The sequence below is a fragment of the Trichoderma breve genome, chromosome 1, assembly GCF_028502605.1.
Source record: "Trichoderma breve strain T069 chromosome 1, whole genome shotgun sequence".
Lineage (NCBI taxonomy): Eukaryota > Fungi > Ascomycota > Sordariomycetes > Hypocreales > Hypocreaceae > Trichoderma > Trichoderma breve.
The window spans coordinates 2,797,728-2,818,897 of NC_079232.1; the positions used below are offsets into that span (position 1 = coordinate 2,797,728).

A 21,170-nucleotide genomic window follows, 5' to 3' on the forward strand; every position below is an offset into this window, starting at 1 on the left:
CTTCAACTTCCATAAACATCAATTCCTAATACGTTACATATGGAAGGCGTCTGTCTTGGCGTTTCATACCACCAGGCGTGCGTGCTCTAAGCCTCCACTTCAGCTATGCATGCGGGCAGGCTTATTGGTTACCATTAATCAATATTACTACCCTGCATTGTCACGTTGCCCTTTCATGGGAATCGTTGCGTTGGCCAGGCTGCGTAGAGCTGAATCTTTCCTTAGATTGCCGGAGTGCAACCTACGAAGTCATGTAAGTGGTACAATCAAAGGACGTCATGTTCCGAAGGAGTGATCCTACTCACAAATGGACCGTACTTCTATTCAGATATCACAGATAGTCCGCATCCTTGTCTATCCTAGCTTTGTCATGTCACTATAAGCCGTGCGCAAATTGCCAGAACCTCTTACCCGCCTGAGCTCCATAGCCTCCATCTTCTGCCTGCTCAATGACTGTAGCCCCTGTAGCCAGTAAATATCCTGATTATCGACGGTGCTGTTCATGTAGAATTGGTGGGCTTCCCGCCACATGCCCATTCCCTTGTAACAGTGGGCTATGTAAAAGTTGATCTTGGAGTCGATGCCGTTCATGCCCTCAGCAAATGCGATCGTGGAAGCCTCATTGGCCTCGCGCAGAGCTTCCCTCCATCGAGGCGGCCTCTCGCTGGCATATCGTTTGCAGGCTGCAATGTGCCTGTTGATGCGTCTCTTGATCCAACCAACATCTTCTTCGTCAAGCTGAAACAGGCGATCGAAAATCTCTCTTTCTTTACCTAGGGCCTCTGAACTGGCTGAGGTTGACGTACTGGCCATCTTTGACTGTAGAACTGTAGCTTCTCTTCTTTTTCTTTAGCGATTTGGTGGAAAACTGACTTCTCGTGATCGATTCCTGATAACCGAAATCGCGACTCATCCAGGAATTTATAGATTCACAAGGTTTGTTTATTCACAGGTATATGGACGTGATGGCGGTGAATCGCCATCATAGTTTCCGTGTGTTTGCCCTTTGCAGCAGTTCAGCTACTAATATTGACGTTCAAGTGACACAACATGCGGCAGGCGGTCGATACAAAGGACAGTGGAAACCATTGAAGAAAACACCTTGTAAATTAAAGGGTAACATCATCATAAAATCACCCTTTGTTCAACTCTAGACCACAGTGTGATGGTCGCAAGCCATCATCAAACAAAGGCGTGATTGTACGACAATAGTGACGCTGGCACCGGATGACAATTCAATCAGCTCAAGGCAATGTTGCGTTAGCTATGTTCGATATTATTTCTAGCACTTACGGATATGTGCTAAACAAAGATCTTTACTGCAAAGTTCACATTTCCACTGGATCTGAATCATAACAAACGTTATACGTTCATTTTTGGGTTGCAATGGCCTTGGCCGTTGTCTTTGAAACATTGATCTGGCTTTCATTTGCTGATTCGTGAACGCCATGAAAATTTTAGGACGTCCTCTTCACTGATGCAACGAGTCCAATTGAATAAAAAGAAAACGTAAAAAGAAAACGTAAAAAGGTTATGAACGAAAAGAGAACCAAAAAAAGAATTCCAAGTATCGGATAACGCATTGGGGCATTTTGCTCCCGGCAGGGCTTGAACCTGCGACCTTCGCATTACCAAGGCTAGATTGTTATGTCTAGTATTAGTACGAAGCTCTAACCAACTGAGCTACGGAAGCGCATCCGAATTTGGAAATTAACGGGTTCGAAGCCAGAGGATGGCTCCGAATTGTTGGAAGTGGCACAGTTATTATTATCTATACAGGGTAAACTATTTCAGTAGTATAATCGCAACACCAAACTCGGCACTCAACCCGGGTGTTCTACTTCAAGCAAATCTCTTTGGAATGGAGAGTATAAATATTTTAGAGCAGTTGACAATTTTGCCCAATTCAGTCGTCAAGGAGTGGTTGGAGTAAGCGAGAATGATGCTTTGACATTTGAACCACCTAAGTACAATGCAAGACAAGGAGAATCACAGCGGCATCGTTTGACTTGTATAGAGGATCCCCCCCAAAATTTAGATACCTCCGTTTATTTGCTAGTACTATTGAATTCATCAGGGGAAGATAAAATAGTCAATGAAACATCTGGAACCCCTTTGCGAATGTACTCAGTTCTGTCTTCAGCGCACTTCTGACACCTTGTGCTGGTTCGGCATGAGACTCCGGATCTGAATTTGGACTTCCGTTCGGACATTCGGAACATTTTAGAACTAATTCCGATTTCTCAACGGCCCAAGTCAGTCTGGCCTGCTTTGCGTAGTCGATGACTGACTTTCCATCGTCATCTTTTGTGTCCGCCGCAATGCCCGAATCCAACAGATCGTACAGTGTCTACTTCATAGAGGCGACATTACCAATCTCAACAATTATTTAAGCTCGCGCGAATCCGCCAGGCATTTACACTAGACTGAGTCCAGCCACTTTCCATTGTAGGTGAAGTAATGAATGGATTTGTCTCTAGGCAAGCAGATTGGGCCACAGTAAGGAGGCTTAATGATATGAACGAATGTCGATGAAATATGAGCTGAAAGTCCAGTCGAATTTACAGTTGCTAGTGGCGTTACCTCGTAAACCGAAAATGGCATACGATGACCCATAAAGTATTGCGTTTCTGATCGGCACTAAGCCGTGGGAAAAGACCGCGAGGCGGTAAGACCTTGAATGGTATACGAAAGCAGCACGTTATGCATCAGGCGAAGTTCATAAAATCATATAGAGTAGCTGTTATGGATCAGCAGCTGTAATTATAAAAGTTACTCGGCAGATATCTGTTCTAATTACCTGCGCAAAGCCCTTGCTTGTCACAAATCGGCGTCTTATCAAGTGAAAACCATGATTGCTCGCCTTATCATTTTCTCTGTCCTGGCAACTGCTAACTTGAGCATCGGAACACGCTTTCATCGTCGTACAGATAGCAGCACACAGTCTGGCCTATCTGGAACATTCATTGAAGGCGTGGTAAATGCTGCAATTGTCGTCATACCCATCCCGTTCTCCCTCGCCAGAAATATTGTGCCATCAAAATATGGCATCATTCAGACTTATTTGGATTATCTGCCAGACCTTCATGGGAAGTATCCTGTCAGTAGATTTACCACTTTATAACCCTATGACCATGCCTGCAGAGCGACTAAAAATTAGTCATTCACGCCTACACATTAAGATACTCCATAGCCATCAAATCATAACTCTATGTATAGAGTAGCAGTAAGGCATCTACCAAGAGGCAACGATTTCTCTCCCACATTGGAACCATCTGTGGCTATCATTACCGCACAGGAGGCCTGAGTCAATGGTCATTCAATGAGTTCCACAATTCGTATCCTATCGTGCCTTTAAAATCCGATGTAAGAGCAACGGAAACGCCGAAGCGAATTGCGGATGATTAAACTGTTACAACCAAATCCTGCTATTGTAAGGCTTGGCAACGACCACCGTATTCCTTTTTAGACATACGAAACGTGCCATTTGGTGTACTGCTGTAGGTTCTCAAAATCCATTTGATAAAGCATATTATATGCTCGGTGATAATTCTTTTGAGCCGTAAAATCCGTCTGTGATGTCTAATATGCTAACTAGCCGATCCTTTGTTCCCGAACGATCAAGAAGTAAAAGCAAAGTATATAGGACTGGCGACGGTGTTCCCAAATCAAAAGACCAAAGGACATTCAAGTTTATACACATCTGACTTTTCTCCTCTTTTTGAAACTATTCAAGTGTTGTCTGGCTTTTAAACATCTAGCTATGGCTGATACACTACTTGTTACTGGAGCAAACGGCTATGTAGCTCTTCATGTTATCAAGGAAGCCATTGCCCAGGGATACAAAGTTGTAGGAACAGTTCGCTCTGTTGCTGCAGCCGACAAAATCATGGCAATATTTCCCGATTTATCCTCACAGCTACAAATCGTCGAAGTGCGCGATATTACGAAAGCGGAAGACTTCGAAAAGGCCTTTGAGAAGTTCAAAATTGGAGCTGTCATCAACACAGCGTCGCCGCTAGTGAATAGCCCGAAAGACGTCAAGGCCGACGTTCTCGATCCTGCGATCAAGGGTGGCGTGGCAGTCCTTGAGGCTTCGGCCAAATTTGCCGGGCCCCAGCTGAAACGTGTCATCCATGTTGGATCTTTTGCGTCAACTCTCGACCTGTCGTTGGGCCTCGCTCCAGGGAAAACATATTCTCCTAGTGACTGGAATCAACTTACATACGAAGAGGCTGCAAACGGTGGGGACGCGGCTGGGTATATAGGATCAAAGGCTTTGGCTGAAAAGCGTATGTGGGATTGGATGAAGGAAAACACACCCGCCTTTGACATGGTATCGGTAGATCCAGCGGGAATCTTCGGACCGCATGTCGGGCCAGTTGATCTTGATCATTTGAACATATCGACTCAGATGATATGGGAGCTTGTCGTCCCATCACCGAATCCACCGCCGTACAATTCTGGCCACCTTGGAGCGTGGGTTGATGTCCGCGACGTCTCTGCAGCTTTGCTTACGGCTGTGAAAGTTCCAGGGGCAGGCGGTGAACGTTTCTTGGTTGCACAAAGATGCCACTGGCAACTTGTGAGGGATGAAGCAAGAAGGGTGTTGCCTGAGTTACAGAATCGGATTGATGCAGGCGAGCCAGGTGCTTGGATAGCTGCCCAAGCTACCACGTATAATGTTGATGGGAGCAAAGTGGAGAGAATCTTGGGAGTGCAATATAGGTCTCTGGGAGATTGTTTGAAAGATTCTTTTGAACAACTTCTGGCAGCTGAGAAGCTAAATAATCGTGTATAATAAGCACCTAAACTAAGCTATACCAGGGTCTGGTTCTTGACAGAAAAGCCGGACGCCTCAGCAATCTTATCTAGAAGTTTATGAACCTTGAATGCCTCTTCAAAGCTAGCAACTGCAGTTGTCTTGTTTGCAAAGCCCTCAAATAACCTAGCAGTATTGGTGCCCGGTGGTGCCACATTCCTTATACACTTAGGTTCATCTGGATCATCGTAATCTATATCCTGTACCTTCCCCTCTCGTCCAATGACTAAACGAAGATGCTTTTTCTCCAGATCCATTTGTAGCATAGGTCCGTCCATGGATAATTCAATTTCCCCTTTGGTACCGGAGATAAGCCATTTAAGACCCTTTCCGTCTACGGTCTTATTCACCTTTCGGAAGGCGACGTTGGCAATGGCGCCAGTTCCGAGCTTGCCTTGGACAAAAAAGTGGTCTGGGGCGGTCTTTTTACGTGCTGGATTGACAACAGCGCCAGAACTCGAGTCGATAGTCTTGACAGTGGGGTGCTGGATATCCAGGAGAGACTGGAGACTGGCAAAATCGCCTAGAACATGAGTGAAAGCATCCATGACTTGCCGCCTATTAGTTCTAAAGCCGCGAATTAACAGTTGCATTGCCAACTCACAGTGAGCAAACGCAATATGATACTCATTAGCGCCGCTATCATAGTCCAGGTAAAAGTCTGCCTCTGCCATCCAACTATCGATCGGGGCATAGTTGAAACAGCCCAAGGCTATGGTACTTGTCACTCGACCAATAACTCCGGTTTCGATGAGCTGTTTGACCTTCTTAATGATTGGATCAGCTCGAAGTTGCAGACCAACAGCAGTCTTTACGTTCTCCCTCTCAGCCAACTTGACCATCTCCCCGGCCTGCACAGCATTAATCCCAAGCGGCCATTCGCAAAAGACCTGTTTCTTCGCTCTCAATGCGGGGATAGACAGTTCATAATGCTTCGAGACATGAACCGAGACGACAACGAGGTCCACATCTGGATCGTTGGCAATATCCTCCGGATTCCCGTACGCTTTAGTGGAAGGTGCCAACTTGTGATACTTGATGGACTTCTCTGCGGCCTCGACAGACGAATTGCAGAGTGCAACGATTTCATAGTGTGGTGAAAGAACGAAAGTAGGCAGGAGAGCAGAGACACCCCACGAACCTGGACCCAGGCCATTACCGTCTCCGGCAGTGAGTCCAATAAAACCAACACGAATAGTTGCCATGCTGGCTTGATGGAATCCTGCCTGATTTACGGCTTATTGAAGACAAACGAGAATTGCAGCTCTAAGATTTTATAAGTGCATTACCAGTGTGTGCTCTTGAATATTAAGTGGATACTAGATTGCAGTCAAGTCAGTATATGATGTGATACCTGTGAGTGTATTAATTTGTCGTAGTCATGATAAACGCAGTTTGAGTCGATATTGAATGGCGCCTAAACATTAGCTGATCGTATTCTGTATGATTCGTAATCATCTGCGGAATTAGACATGCATTTACCGGACTTACCTGTAATCCAAGCCCATGATCCAAGCCCATGGGCGATTCACAGAGCTCCAGTGTAGATTTGTACGTATTCACAAAATTGATATAACAATCATGTGAGCTGTGAACGGGCCGGATTTGCTGCTCAACAGGTCTTGCCACTAGGATGATTCAGGTCAAAATATGTTGACAAAAGCTGTTTTGGCGGCCGGACCATGTCTCTTGATTAGTATTTTGTGATTTTCAAATGGTGGGGGCAGCATGAGAGCGGGCCCGAAGAAATAATGAAGTAAAGCTGACCTCCCAAGACCCTCTCCTCGGTAGCCTTTCATCTCTTACTGTGACCTTAGTTGGTATTACTTAATCCGGGTTGACGTTGGCCCTGAATATGCTCACTGCGTCTAGTTAAACAGGAAACAACATTACATCATGGACTCATTTACCCGAATTCCCCATTCCTTGGTTATATTACTATGGACACAATGTTTCCTTACATCCTGTGTGATCAGAAGGTTTCGAGTAGTATACATTTGTTGTTCGATTCTTCAAAAGAAAACCTTCAAAATAAAAATACTTTCTTATCAATATCAGACAACAGCGTAGGTTCTTCGGTCTGAAGCTCAGACACTATCTTCTTAATAGCTGCAAGCATTGGAGGGGGGCCACAGAGTAAAAGACGGCTATCCTTGGATGGTTCGTAAATATACTCTTTGACAATACTTTTTGTCACGAACCCAGCACTGCCTGACCATTTGGAAGGGGGCTTTGCAAGAACGTAATGGATCCGAAGATTTTGGGGGTTTTGAGACGCCAGTAAATCCAGTTCTTCTTTCAAAAGAATATCCGATTCGGTATTGTTCGCATATATAAGAGAGATGAAAGTCTTATCCGAAGGGTTCGAACAAATGGCGCGGATCAGTTGGTACATGGGAGTGATACCGGTGCCGCCAGCAATCATACCGACGTGAGTCGCATAACCGTTGGTGTATCGCATAGCACCTTTAGGACCTCGAAATTCAACTTTGTCTCCGACTGTAAGGCTTTCAAGGTGTTGAGTCATGACACCTGTTGGATAGACCTTGACGAGAAGATCAACGCGACCAAGGTCTCGATTATCCGAAGTGGGAGTGTATGATCGAGAGACCATTTTGTCTCCAATTTGGGCGCGAATTGCAACGTGTTGCCCAATAGGTAAGCCCAATGGCCGCGATGAATCTGGGAGTCCAAAGACAAAGCGGTATACATTGGGCGAAACCTTGACCTTTTCTTGGAGTGTAAGCTTGCGCCACTTCTGGGGGTCTAGTTGACATCCCAGTCCGGCAGCAACAGGCGCAGACATGAACGGAGTCGCTGGATCTTGAACCCTGTATGCTGGGTACGAAGTAAAATCTTCCTGGAAATCCAGTTTCGAAGCGCCCCATGACACTACTCCGAACGTCAACAGAGCTTGTACCACAGATGCCATGCCAAAGCCAACCCAAAATTGGCCACCAGATACTCGCAGGTTTTTGGAAGACGCCTCTGCAAAATGAGACAACAGCTTGCGGTGGTGGTAGCCTTGGTACGCTGTCCCGCCGAAAATTCCAAATATGAATATTTTGGAGAAGGCCCTTGCATACCATGATGCAGTGCCTTTCGATGACTGAGATTTGGTATGAATGGTCGTCGTCTGGCTAACTGTTTCGAAGGTCGGCCGGTAAACTTCTACCGTAGCAGAACGATCCTTTTATCCAGCCTGGTCAACAATGACAGATCTTTCAAAGTATATGTTCGATAAGTACCACACTCACAGATGCCTGAATTTCGCCAACTAGCAAATCTTCTAACAATTCTCTCGCTTCTTCAGAATGGCCCACATCTTCAAACACTTGTGTCGTGTCTTTGCCAGCTTCCCCGATAAGAATATCGACACCACCTGGGTGGTCCTCTAGGTAACTCGTAACATTGTAAACTGGATCTTCTTGTTAGTATCAAAATTCTCAACGGAGACAGCTTAGCCATGCCAACCTTTGTTATGAATGACCATCCATATATCGTCCGGTTGGTTATGCGCCTGGACATCTCTGAGGGAGACAGTCTTCAATCCCATCTTGCCAAGGACTTTTGATACTTGGGTTATAAAAGATGAAAGATAATAGTGCTTGGAAGATGAGATCGTAAGAAGGAGACGTGGATGGTTGTATTTATCTCTATCACCTTGCTCAAACTTCGCTAGAAAGAAGACGCATCGCGGGACCCATGTCATGACAAGGATAACCCTGAGCTCTTATATAATAGACATGTGCCTACTCTTAGTAAAGCAATATACATAACCCATTCGGATAAACAGTCCACAACCAATCATTCATCTGATGTGAAAAAAAGAATATTAATTCCACAGCGAATAACCTCGGCTTTCAGACAATTTGAACAAATTCTGCTCCAATTATACAGCATCATTATCAATCCAACACCAAGTCAGTAGTATAGTAGTATTTAGTCAATTGACTAGTGACCATTGATGATTTTCCCTTGTGGGGGAGCGTTTTGCCTTTGACTTCCAACGTTAAACGCGGTGGGGGTGGGGCGAATGTATTTAAGTTTATGCGGGGTGCATGCGGGGTCACAATTGGACATGAAGGTGGCGTACATGTATCATTGTCTCAAAGCTACGAGAGTTTTGGACCAAATAATGAGATACTGACTCTGCGTTTGCTTCTCGGCTGGCTATTGAAGTACCTGATATATCACTTTGTCTAATCATTAAGTAATGCCTAATAGTACCTAGCTGCGGTTGATCCAGAGGTTCCGTAGATCTACCCCGCAATGCAACAGTTAGACAGTCGGGTTTGAAGCCATTTGCACTAATAATCCCAACCAGACTTGTGGATGCCTTTTGTCGTAGGAGCGCTGAAACTCTCTGTGGATGGGCGTAAGAGGGGATACTGATGGTTGACTGAGACCATAAATAACAGCGATCCCTATCTACAACAAGACCATACTGGCATAACGGAATGCTACCTAATCAAGTCTTTTGTCTGCTTTCGATCAAATCATGGCATCAAAGAATTTCTTTCTAGTAGGAGACGATGTCTCAACAGCACAATCCATACTAGTATCTCCAACCTACGGTCCAGATGAGCTGAAGCGTGCCGTCGCACGGCATTTCCATATTGTTCAACCAAGCGGTATGATTGATGCTGTAATGTTTTCCCTAGGTAGTGAGAATGATATCGCTGACATACCAACTCGAATAAGGAGTGTCTTTTCACACCTCCTATGGCTCCATCAATATTGTCAGCGATGTGTTAGACGCCACCGAACCTATCGGCATCAGAATCGACAATCAGGCCGTTCGTGAGCCTGATGGCCCAGAAGGCCTCCCAATTGTGGGAAGCTTTTACGAAATTTTCCCAGATCATCTCGGAAACCATACTCGTCTGTTCCGCCAATATGGGGGGTTGATCAAGACGACAAATATGGGAAAGACGAACTACCTCACAGACGATCCTGAAATCGCCGCCGTCGCCCTCAATGAATCCATATACTTTTCGAAAAAGATCAATGAAGATCATCCTCTTTGGGGAGTAAAAGATAACATCGCGACTTTTGTTGGAGACACTGAGACCGAGACCTGGCGCCTCAGCCATAAGTTTCTCCCAACATCAATGGGTCCCAAAGCTGTGAGACATTATGCACCATTGATTCAGGAAACGGTTCGGCGCTCTTTCGCTGTGTTTGACGCCTTTGCTGAAAGTGGTCGCTCGTGGAACGCCTACCAGTACATGGTAAAGCTAGCCTCCGAGACCATTGGCAAGGTCATCTTGGGCCAGAACTTTGGTCACCTGGTCAATGCAGACGCGCCGTTCCACCCGATCCCGCTATCTATCCTCACCATGTTCCAATTGAATAAGAGGGTGGCATCTCGGGGTGCTTGGTATCAGAATCTCCCTTTTGGAGATCCTAAGAAGTTGCGAGAAACACATAAGCTCTGTTACGCGTTGATAGAGGGTATCGTTTCAGACATCGAGACTTCTGATACGGCGATGCCGAAGATGCCCATGGCGGACGCCGCTTTGAAGGCATCTAACCTCGTCGAGTACCTTATCAAGGGCACGGACGAGAAGGGAGAGACATTCCCCCGCTCGATGATTGTACCCAACATTGTCATGCTGACTTCAGCTGGGTTTACGACCACCGCATCCCTTTTGTCCTGGCTCATCTACTCCGTTACCGAGCACCCCGGCAATCAAGAGCGCCTGCTCCAGGAGCTTGTGAACAATGGCATTAGCGAAACGACGGAATGGTCAGTCGATCTTGTTAGCAAGCTGTCATTCCTTGATAAATTCGTCAAGGAGACCCAACGCCTCCACAACCCTGCCTTCCAGCCTGCGCGAACTGCGAAGACGGATGTCATTGTTCCCGGTGGATACCGCCTGAAGGCAGACAGCGTGGTTGTTTGCGCTCTCCACAGTCTTCACACCAATCCCAATCACTGGCACGACCCTTCTCAATTTGACCCGGATCGATGGGACACCGCTGAGGTAAAAGGCCGCCATCGTGGCATGTATCTCCCCTTTGCAACGGGTCCACGTGGCTGCATTGGTTTCAATTTTGCTCTTCTCGAAGCCAAGATTATTTTTAGCGAGTTGATATACCGCTATGAATTTATTCGGGATGGGAGTGAGAATGTTCAATACGACCCAGAGTTTCAACTTGTTCGGCCTTTGAATCTTTACGTGTCGGTCAAGAGAAGAACAAATCTGCCCACGTAGTAGAAAATTTTGAAATAGCATAGTAAAGTATGAAGTTGCTAATTTCTCTTGCCTTTCAGAACACCTTGCCGTACGAATGCGTGATAAATGTTTTTGTGCTTCATTTAGAAGGTATATTGATATGCATGCTTCATTGAATCCGTCACATGATGTCTGTCTGTCCATCTTTTTACCCCTTCCGAAAACAGCCACCAAGTGGCGCCTCTATGCCTATTACGACAGAGCTAGAAAACGGGCGTAAAATCCTCATACCTAATAGTAACTATTATACACAATTACGCAAGGACATTACTTTTATGCTTCTTTAGCCTTCGTGTAATAAATACATGGGGCGAAAAAAGGGAATCCATAGTTCTATAGTTCAGATCCACTTTTCACATTTAGCCTCCCTATATAAAAAATTCCACTACCCCAGATTCTGCTAACTCAACGTCTGCGCTCCCCATCATTGTCAAATCCATCTGTTAGTTGGCCGCGAATGTCGCGACTATTGCGCCATGGAAGCCCCAGTTGCCACACGGTCACAGAAATCTTCGACCCGAAGTAAACAGGGACGTTCCAGACCGCCTTTATGTCCATATTGTCAGCGGTCCTTCTCACGTCTCGAGCACTTGCAGCGACACATCAGAAGCCGTAGGCCAATTTCACCTTTACACTGATTAGAGCTAGAAGGTTAACCAATTGCAACTTGTAGATACTAATGATAAGCCATTTTCGTGTGAAATATGCTCAAGATCCTTTGGTAGAAAGTTGGTTTACTTATCAACGCCTTATATTTAACCTAGTACTAATCATTGTTTGACAGTGATTTGGTGATTCGTCATAAGAGACTTGTGCACGCAACACAGTCTCATCAAGAACGGGAGCAGTATGAGACTGGAGGCCACCCGAGACATATTTCATCAGAAAGTGTCCTGATCCCAGATGGGAATACAAGAACTTCTGCCAGTAACCAGCCTCTGGCCCCTTGGACAAATGGAACCTACGCGACGCCCAACAGCGCGCTAGAAGAAACTCTGAATGTAAGTGTAAAAGTAAAACGACTCGACTTTATTGCAGATGTTCTTCTTTTGAAGGAGTTCATCTCCCAATCCTATGCAGCAGGTGCTAAATAGTATTCTATCTAGGAGCCCGCATCTCTCCCATTGATGATCCAAGGGGGGGATCCAATGCAAGACTTTGCCACTTTCTTGGAAAGTATTGGGCTATCTGAACAATGGGAATCTGAAGGGCTTCCATCCATTGAGCAATGGATTTTCCCAACCGATTCTGCGGTCGCTCCCCAAGCCGGGCTAAAGGATGCAGTGGCGAACGAGTTCGATTCAGAAGACCACTCTCTGCAAAGCCATGCTGCCGAGGAAGCGCTATTCTCCAACTTTGGGTCTCGCTTACCTTCTCTGCAGCCTGACGGAAGTGAGGCCGAAAACCGGCTTCAGAGTTCAGCGGACACAATCAGACTTCACTCAATACACAACATAAGCGAGTCGCAGTATCGTTCTTTTTTGAACACCATTGACGGCTTTCACCGAGTTCTACCCAAGGGGTTCACACCTCCGTCTAAATATGCCTTGTCTCGATTCCTTCATGGTTTCATTGATGGTTTGAATGAACATCTTCCGTTCATACACTCTCCGACGTTACACATAGAAAGCTGTAACCCGGCTCTTGTTCTGGCGATTGCTGCCTGTGGCTCGCAATATCGTTTCGAAACTAGTCAAGGGGTGCATCTGTTTCATGCAGCACGAGCCATTGTTTCGGAGACCATGAAACAAAAAGGCTACGGAATACAGGCTGGCTATACAACAAATTCAGCACAGTGTAACTCTCCTGCACCTACTTTCTTGTCAAACTTTCCAGCTGGCGCTGCCGGTGAGGATAATCTTGACGAGACAGTGGAAATAATCCAGACTCTTCTGTTGCTTATTATTTATGCAACTTGGGGAAACAACGGGACAATAGCGCAAGAACTCGGATTCTTGGATAATACTCTCGCGTCCTTGGTTCGCGCGCACGGCCTCGTCGAACCAGCTCAAAGTTTTGACCTGATGGATGGTTCAAATGACGTGAATTGGCATACATGGGTCAGCAGGGAGCTCAATAGGCGCACCAAATTTATTGCCTACTGCTTTCTTAACCTTCACTGCCTAATGTATAACACGCCTCCATTGCTCTTAAATGCTGATCTTGGGCTTGATATGCCTTGCTCTAACGCCCTCTGGTCGGCACAAGATGCGAATGAATGGCGATTGGCATACGAGTCAGTGGGGAAGAGACCCAATGTCCCTTTCCAGAGGTCGTTTGCTTCCCTTTTTAGTAAGGGAGAAGCTTCGGTCACTGACGAGACACCATCAACTGCTCTTGGGAATCATATTCTCTTACATGCTTTATTCCAGCAGCTTTACTTCGCCCGTCAGTTGTGTCTGTTTCCATTAGATCATGATCATCAGGCACGCGACATAACAGGATTGGACGCAGTCCTTCGCACCTGGAAATCTCGCTGGAAAGACACCCCAGAGTCGAGTACCGACCCGCGTAATCCAGCTGGACCAATCGCATTCACTTCGGCCGCCCTGCTCGGTCAGATTTATGTGCGCATACAAGTTGATCTGGGACCCCATCGCGCTTTGATGACAAGAGATCCTTCAACTATTGCCCAAGCGCTGGTTAATGCACCGCAGACTATTGTACGAGGCCCGGGGCTCATTACCGCACTTCTCCATGCGGTTCACGCCCTATCCATTCCCGTACAGCTCGGTATTGACTTTGTAGCGAGGACTCATTCATTTTATTGGAGCGTACAACACTGTTTGGCCGCTGTAGAGTATGCTCATCTGCTGACAAGGTGGCTCTTGGCTCTTCCAGGACCAACAGAGCCGTCTCAGCATGAAAGAATGCTGTTTTTGTGGATCACACGATTATTGGACGAAACTGAACATGGTATAAGAGTTCCCATGGAAAATCGGTTGAACTTGATACAGAATCTTGACACCGGAAGGCAATTGAGTATCTCCATCATCCGGGTTTGGGCTAGGATCTTTAATGGCAATACATCGTGGGAAATCGTCGATGTCGTCAGTGCGAGCTTGAAAGCATATGCTGATCTGTTGGAACAAAGCTGGAGCTGAATATTACATTTGCGCGGCCAGATAGCGGTACATAGTTGTCATCTCCTATGGAAGTCATTCGAACTGTTACTTCGTAGGCTGTAAGATACGTTATTTGTAATATAGATCTCGTCAGATCTAATAACAGCAGTAGTAGAGTCGTTCAATAGTTATCCTTCGAGGCCGATATCCGTCTCACTTCACAATCTGTAGTCTAATCACTTGTTTGAGAGATGGATCTTTCTCCAGAGATACTCAGAGGTGATCGAATCTTTATTCCTAGACCCTACTCCTGAACCCCGCCTCCACTTACAAATCACTTGTAATATTCATTACAATCAACTTTCAAGAACCCCTCACCATAAGCAACCGTTCTCGAAGAGTCTACGCTCATTCCCTCGTCATTCCCGTGAGACTTCCCCTCAGCGTTCTTCACTACAGATGCGGGGATAAGGCAGGTGACATATAAGAAGTTGGGTGCGGGGAAATAAGAATCACACGGCTGTAAGATAAACCGTCCAAATCATTTTCTTTCTTAAAAGAGATGGAGAGTGCGTGTAATAGCCAACAGCCGACATACAAAACTTGGTTTCCGTGGTTTCACAGTTTGAGATTATAACCCAATCACTACCTCAGATTAGGTACAACGGTATCATCAATCACCATGTCTACAATGAAAGCATTGAACTATGTCGGACCCTACAAGGTCAAGGTGGAAGAGATTGAGAAACCCAAACTAGAACACCCCGATGACATTATTGTCAAAGTTACCACTGTTAGTGATCAATTTACATCAAACCAATCTTGCATCATCAATGTGCTGACAACTTCCAGGCAGCGATTTGTGGCTCGGATCTCCAGTAGGTACATGGAGGGAGTCTTACAATTCTCAAAGAAATAGAAAAACTCACAGTTTTATAGCATGTACGAAGGTCGGACGTCCGCTGAACCAGGGATTACATTTGGTAAGAAGACATTATATGGTCGCGTGGATCGGGAAAAAAAATAATGGAAGCTAAACGGAAAAAGGTCACGAAAACATGGGAATCGTCGAAGAGCTAGGCCAAGGTGTCACGTTGCTCAAGAAAGGTGATCGTGTTGTTATGCCATTCAATGTCGCTGACGGCCGTTGCCGCAATTGCGAGGAAGGAAAGACGGCATTTTGTACCGGAGTCAATCCTGGGTTTGCAGGTGGCGCATATGGTAAGATGTTGAAGATTGAATTATGGCTTCTTCTACTAAACTTGCCGCAGGCTATGTCGCCATGGGCCCTTATCGTGGAGGTATGAGTCTCTGAAATGCTTTATGGGCGTAGCAATGAAAGTTCTGACAATATTATACAGGCCAGGCGCAGTACATTCGCATCCCCTATGCAGACTTTAATGCTCTCAAATTGCCTCCCGGAAAAGAGCACGAAGCCGACTTTATACTTCTTGCAGGTAACTAAGAAACTCAACATTCCTTTGACGGCCATTGATGCTAACATGTTGGCACAGACATATTTCCCACCGGTATGTCAATGGATTGCAATATTCTCATTCAGCAGGCCCCCTTATCTAATGCTTAACTTTCAGGCTGGCACGGCGTCGAAATATCCGGATTCCAGCCAGGTGAAAGTATCGCCGTTTTTGGTGCCGGTCCTGTCGGTTTGATGGCTGCTTATTCGGCTACTTTGCGCGGAGCCTCCAATGTTTACGTTGTAGACCGAGTCCCTGAACGCCTAGCGGTCGCAAAAAGCATCAACTGTATTCCCATCGACTTTACCAAGGGAGATGCAGTTGATCAGATTATTGCCCACAACGGTGGGATGGTGGACCGATCAGTAGACGCCGTTGGATACCAAGCTGTCGACCCCAATGGATCATCAGAAAGACCAAATATCATTATTGAGAATATGATTCGAGTCACACGAGCATGTGGAGGGCTCGGAATTCCAGGGCTTTATGTCCCCAGGTATGAGATCCATACTTGCAGTTGTATTCAATGCGCCAACTAATTATTGGTATTCCCTGCCGATAGCGACCCTGGCGCGCCTGATTCAAACTCGGCAAAGGGTATCATCAGCCTCAGCTTTGGAAAGTTGTTTGAGAAGGTAAGGAAGAGTTCTTCATTGGTGCATAGTACGCACTATTCACACACAGTATTCTAACTGCCTACTCCAGGGCCTGTCGCTTAGCACTGGTCAGTGCAATGTGAAGAAATATAATCGGTACCTACGAGACATGATTATCGCCGGCAAAGCAAAGCCTAGCTTTGTCATCTCGCACGAGATCAGCCTCGGTGATGCGGAGGTCGCATACGAGAAATTTGATAAGAGGGAAGGGGGATACACCAAAGTGATTATTCACCCAAATGGAGGTTTTTAATGGCTCGGTGTAAAGTAAATCGTGCGCCTTTTGAGGATAGCTTTTGAAGAAAATTGGCAGCGCAATATCAAGTAAATTTGATATACAGACTATTACTTTACGTCTCTGCGTTGCAGAGCGGAGGAGTTCACTATTAGCCACCGAATAAAACTACATCGAAGTCTGCTATAAGCAAACTTTTCTCTCCATCATACAGTTTAGTTAATTGATGGTCGTATCTATTGTATATTTTCGACTACATAGAGTGCCTGCAATTTATCTTTGTGCTTCGGTGACGTCGATTGTGATTTGGTGAATGGCTCTTTCGTAGTCCTAAAGCATGGCCAATCTTAGGAAGAAATACCTAACGCTCATCAACGACAATAAGATGCCAGCAAACAGACTACAACCTATGCTAGGAGGGCTTGAGCCTGAGACAACACCCATGAAAGTGTCCAATCTCTTCGATATTGATATTACATAAATCGCATTTGCTCAATCTGAATAAGTCAGATTAACAAGCTAAACAACTAGGACTTTGAACTTTGTACTACCGTAAATAATGCATAACTGACTACCGGACCGGGGAGACTGTCTCAACGACCTCTTAGTGCTACGAGCTATTGGAAGCGGGGGCGGAGAAGCCGTGAGGGGGCTTGAGAAAAGCGGCGGCGGACCTCCGCTCCGTCGCCACTTGTAATTTGATGATTTCTTCTCAATTCCAGCTACTATCATAGGTAATATGAGAACGCGCCTAGCGAGAACCTTGTTCTTATCGCGTTTAGTCGAAGATGCTTAACCTCGGTTATGAGACATTAGGATCGCGATAGTGACGTATGTGAAGCCATCAATATGTTCTTTTTTATAGGCCTTTCGCCCTGCATTCCGTGTAGTACACAGTTACATGTATCTGAAGTTTTCCGCGTATGGAGTAAGCCGTATTACTCTTAGAACGTTTAATTCTTGTCAACCATCTTATTGAACATTTCTCTGGTATCCAGATAAAGCCCACGTCTATCGCCTATTAGGCTGTCCACATTGAACAATTTGAATATTATCCATCTATTTTTATACAAAGCCACCTGGCCAATACAACAGCAGCCTTTTCTTGAAAGGAGCAGCAAATCTTAGCGAGAACGAAAATGAGCTCTTCTAGTTTGTTGTTTCGGAGTAGAGCCTCAGCCAGGTTCTTACATCGGAATTTATTCTACAATCGCACAATATCAAGGGCGCTTCATCAGACAAATAGTTCACCGCCCGGTAGGAGCGAGAAGGTGGAATTTTCATCAAGCTCACCTCATGGCTCTTCAAAGTTTGTCAAAGTAGCAGCGGGCATTGCGATCGTCGGAGCTGGTGTGGGTGCATATAGCGTCTTTACTAAATCTAATACCCCGGACAAGCCCATATACGGATCTAATGCAGATTTCAAAAAGGTACAATTTCGTTTTGCCTTCATTTCTTCATCTTGCGGCTACTAAATTTTATTAGGCACTGAGAGAGCTTCAAGAAAAGCTTGGTGATGATCAGGTTAGCACGGATGAAAGTGATTTGCAGCAGCATGGCTATTCAGAGTGGTCCTCTGTCAACGCCGAACGTCTTCCAGTGGCGATCGCATATCCAAGATCTACTGAAGACGTCTCTGAGATTGCCAAGGTTTGCCACAAATATAGACTTCCTATGAATCCATATTCAGGCGGGTCAAGTCTTGAGGCAAATTTTGCGGCTCCCTATGGCGGAGTGACAATTGACTTCATGGCTATGGATCAGATCATTAACTTACACGAAGAGGACATGGATGTTGTTGTTCAGCCGTCTATTCAATGGCAGGAACTCAACCAGAAACTTGAGCATACCAATCTTTTCTTCCCAGTTGATCCTGGCCCTTCAGCCAAAATCGGAGGCATGGTGGGAACAAATTGCAGTGGGACAAATGCGATGCACTACGGCACTATGAAAGATTGGGTCATCAACTTGACGGTCGTCCTTGCAGATGGCCGCGTGATCAAGACACGGCGCCGCCCACGAAAGACGTCTGCAGGTTATAATCTGACAGGATTGTTCGTTGGATCCGAGGGCACATTGGGTTTGGTGACGGAGATTACATTGAAACTGTCCCCTATACCCGAAAATACACGAGTTGGAGTTGTCACGTTCAGTGACATAGGAAAGGCCGCCACCGCGGCATCGAAGATGATTCGACGAGGCATTCCAGTGCAGTGCATGGAACTTATGGATGACGTGCAAATGAGCGTCGTAAATCGTGCGGGGGGGACTTCGAGGGTTTGGAAAGAATTGCCGACGCTCTTCTTCAAATTCTCAGGCACAAAGGGACAGGTTGCGGACAGCATCAACCAGACGAAAGAGACAATTCAGCCGTTTGCAGACACATTTGAGTTTGCAAAAGATGAAGATGAGGCTCATACGCTCTGGTCAGCTCGCAAGGAAGCCCTGTGGAGCATGATTGCCCTAGGCGATGAAGGCTCAAGTGTATGGACCACAGATGTTGCAGTACCCATATCAAGCCTAAGGGAAATAATTGGTGAGTCAAAGTTTGTTGTATTTTCTTCTGGCGCCAAAGTAAACGATACCAATAGGCATAGAAACGTCAAAGAAAGAGATTGATGACTTGGGGGTTTTCGCTGGGGTTATCGGTCATATTGGCGATGGAAACTTCCATGGGTTCATTCTACATAACAGGAATGATCCGGACGAACAAAAAAGGGTCGAACAGTGCGTTCATAACATGGTAGAACGTGCTCTGGAAATGGATGGATCATGCACAGTGAGTTTCCACGCTGTATAATTCTGAGGGGCTACTAACATGATGCGTTAATCTAGGGCGAACATGGAATCGGGATGGGAAAGAAAGATTTCCTGCTTCGAGAACTGGGTTATGATACGGTGGATGTAATGCGGAATCTCAAGCTTGCGCTTGATCCGCATTGGTTATTGAACCCCGGAAAGATTTTCGACTTCAAAAATTAAACATATTCCGCTGCATAAAAGGTTGTAATAATTAGACACTTTCCCATGGTATTTAAATATGAACCAGGGTATTAATTAAAAGATGTTGAATATAGTAAAAGTAGTCTAGTCCTAGTACGCGTTCAGTAACTACATAGGTACTTGAATAAGTCGATCTTGATGTGTCCTGAAAGCTTTTTACATACATTTGTATATGAACCATTTAGACAATTCGTCAAGAGTACCTACCTAAATTTACTAAAAAATTGATAGATATCAATTTGCCCGTATTGGTGCTTCACGATCTTGAATTGTTCGACGAAGACAAGCAGTCTCACTTGATTGTTCATGGGGTACAATGAGTCTGCTTGTAACATCTTGCATTTATGAAATATGTATACGGATTTTGGATACATTGACATATGCCCGTAATTTCAGTGACTAAGAGACGTCCACAGAAAATAGAGACTCATAATCTTCTTCGTCTCGTTTCAAGGCTATACAGCCTCACCAGATATCTTTTCCCTAGCCAATCGTCCAGTGAGATCTCCAACTGGGACTCTCAGTGGAAAGTTGACGGCATCGAGCATAAGGCCAATTAAGTAATACCATGCTAGGAAACAGACGACAAACGTCAGAGCTCCCCCAGTCTGTGTACACATTAGTTGCATGCCTTGTAGTTGAATTGGAATTTGTGCATAACAATAGACATACTTTGGATAGTCTGCCTCCAACCACATCGTTTCCGTGCGCAATGGACCAGTAAGATACCGCAAGACAAATCAAGGCTAACGTAAGGGTAAAAAAAAGACAGACAAAAACCACATTAAGGCGAGTGGCACATATCGTGTATATCGCGACAAGGACAGCCGTGAATATCAAGCCGAATGCTAAAGATGACTTATGAGTATGATCATTATTCACAGTCAGAGAGGAAATTTCGGCTCACCATAGCTAGCATAAAACTCGCTGATATCCGTGTTATCTTGGCCACTCTGGAAAAAGCCCTGTGCATTAAAGCTGGGCGTTTGAGTGGCACCAAAGCCCACCCAAAATGCTCCTATTAAGCAGGATCTTTGTAAGTAATGCAGTAAAATTGTAGAATACTAGCATCTAGACGCAGAATTCAACTTACCAAATGATCCAAAGACGACGAAAGGGAAGGTATTCCCCAAAATGAACTCAAGTACCGATGCGATTAGCTGGAGTAGGCCTCCGAAAAAGTATGTAAATCCTCTTTTGACATCATTAATCTTCCTTTTCAACAATTCGTGAGTATGTCGAGGAGTCCCAACTTACATTGTTGCTACGCCACCTCCTCCAGATCCACCCCAGCCCATAAGTGTGCATGCCAAAGGCGTCGCGCCCATCAAAAACCCAACAAGTCCCCTATTACACTGTTAGTACATCCTTCAATTGCCATAGTTAATATGCGTCGCTATACGGGCACTCACAAAGGCGTCGGGTTACCCAGTCGTTTATACCAATCTGCTTTAGGGAGCTGAGGAGCCAGATATCGTCTTTCAAACACCTCGATTGGAATGGCAACGCTTGTATTTGTGCGAACGCACTCAATCTGGTCAGAATTACCACTCATGTTTCCGTCGGTAGGCACCTTTATGCTCTCATATACAGTCATCCTCTGAGATATATAAACTTTTGGAGAGGGAGGAGGAAGAGGCACTCGAAGATAGACCGAAGAGTATTGTGATTC

General features: G+C 45.5%; 9 protein-coding genes across 9 annotated transcripts; 5 read left to right on the forward strand and 4 right to left on the reverse strand.

Moving 5' to 3' along the window:
- Positions 1-354: 354 nt before the first annotated feature.
- Positions 355-813, reverse strand: T069G_00870 (uncharacterized protein; the record flags this gene model as incomplete). Its single annotated transcript, XM_056168080.1, has 1 exon — positions 355-813. One exon carries the CDS (start codon positions 811-813, stop codon positions 355-357), a length of 459 nt encoding a protein of 152 aa, XP_056033396.1.
- Positions 814-3,763: 2,950 nt separating this feature from the next.
- T069G_00871 (NAD dependent epimerase/dehydratase family domain-containing protein) lies at positions 3,764-4,801 on the forward strand (the record flags this gene model as incomplete). The annotated part of the gene is made up of 1 exon (XM_056168081.1): positions 3,764-4,801. The coding sequence occupies one exon, from the start codon at positions 3,764-3,766 to the stop codon at positions 4,799-4,801; it is 1,038 nt and encodes a 345-aa protein (XP_056033397.1).
- A 17-nt stretch (positions 4,802-4,818) lies between these two features.
- T069G_00872 (oxidoreductase family, NAD-binding rossmann fold domain-containing protein) lies at positions 4,819-6,027 on the reverse strand (the record flags this gene model as incomplete). The annotated part of the gene is made up of 2 exons (XM_056168082.1): positions 4,819-5,372; positions 5,427-6,027. 2 exons carry the CDS (start codon positions 6,025-6,027, stop codon positions 4,819-4,821), a joined length of 1,155 nt encoding a protein of 384 aa, XP_056033398.1.
- Positions 6,028-6,848: 821 nt separating this feature from the next.
- T069G_00873 (oxidoreductase FAD-binding domain-containing protein) lies at positions 6,849-8,378 on the reverse strand (the record flags this gene model as incomplete). Its single annotated transcript, XM_056168083.1, has 3 exons — positions 6,849-8,012; positions 8,080-8,249; positions 8,297-8,378. 3 exons carry the CDS (start codon positions 8,376-8,378, stop codon positions 6,849-6,851), a joined length of 1,416 nt encoding a protein of 471 aa, XP_056033399.1.
- A 945-nt stretch (positions 8,379-9,323) lies between these two features.
- T069G_00874 (cytochrome p450 domain-containing protein) lies at positions 9,324-11,043 on the forward strand (the record flags this gene model as incomplete). Its single annotated transcript, XM_056168084.1, has 2 exons — positions 9,324-9,456; positions 9,527-11,043. 2 exons carry the CDS (start codon positions 9,324-9,326, stop codon positions 11,041-11,043), a joined length of 1,650 nt encoding a protein of 549 aa, XP_056033400.1.
- A 497-nt stretch (positions 11,044-11,540) lies between these two features.
- Positions 11,541-14,168, forward strand: T069G_00875 (fungal specific transcription factor domain-containing protein; the record flags this gene model as incomplete). The annotated part of the gene is made up of 4 exons (XM_056168085.1): positions 11,541-11,676; positions 11,738-11,792; positions 11,849-12,065; positions 12,171-14,168. 4 exons carry the CDS (start codon positions 11,541-11,543, stop codon positions 14,166-14,168), a joined length of 2,406 nt encoding a protein of 801 aa, XP_056033401.1.
- Positions 14,169-14,811: 643 nt separating this feature from the next.
- Positions 14,812-16,513, forward strand: T069G_00876 (alcohol dehydrogenase groES-like domain-containing protein; the record flags this gene model as incomplete). The annotated part of the gene is made up of 11 exons (XM_056168086.1): positions 14,812-14,922; positions 14,982-15,007; positions 15,069-15,112; positions 15,177-15,350; positions 15,401-15,430; positions 15,491-15,586; positions 15,644-15,658; positions 15,722-15,793; positions 15,851-16,100; positions 16,167-16,239; positions 16,310-16,513. The coding sequence occupies 11 exons, from the start codon at positions 14,812-14,814 to the stop codon at positions 16,511-16,513; spliced, it is 1,095 nt and encodes a 364-aa protein (XP_056033402.1).
- Positions 16,514-17,634: 1,121 nt separating this feature from the next.
- On the forward strand, positions 17,635-19,477 carry T069G_00877 (FAD binding domain-containing protein; the record flags this gene model as incomplete). Its single annotated transcript, XM_056168087.1, has 4 exons — positions 17,635-17,925; positions 17,981-19,031; positions 19,093-19,274; positions 19,331-19,477. The coding sequence occupies 4 exons, from the start codon at positions 17,635-17,637 to the stop codon at positions 19,475-19,477; spliced, it is 1,671 nt and encodes a 556-aa protein (XP_056033403.1).
- A 476-nt stretch (positions 19,478-19,953) lies between these two features.
- T069G_00878 (GPR1/FUN34/yaaH family domain-containing protein) lies at positions 19,954-21,095 on the reverse strand (the record flags this gene model as incomplete). Its single annotated transcript, XM_056168088.1, has 6 exons — positions 19,954-20,106; positions 20,171-20,346; positions 20,406-20,516; positions 20,592-20,692; positions 20,756-20,845; positions 20,911-21,095. The coding sequence occupies 6 exons, from the start codon at positions 21,093-21,095 to the stop codon at positions 19,954-19,956; spliced, it is 816 nt and encodes a 271-aa protein (XP_056033404.1).
- Positions 21,096-21,170: the final 75 nt, after the last annotated feature.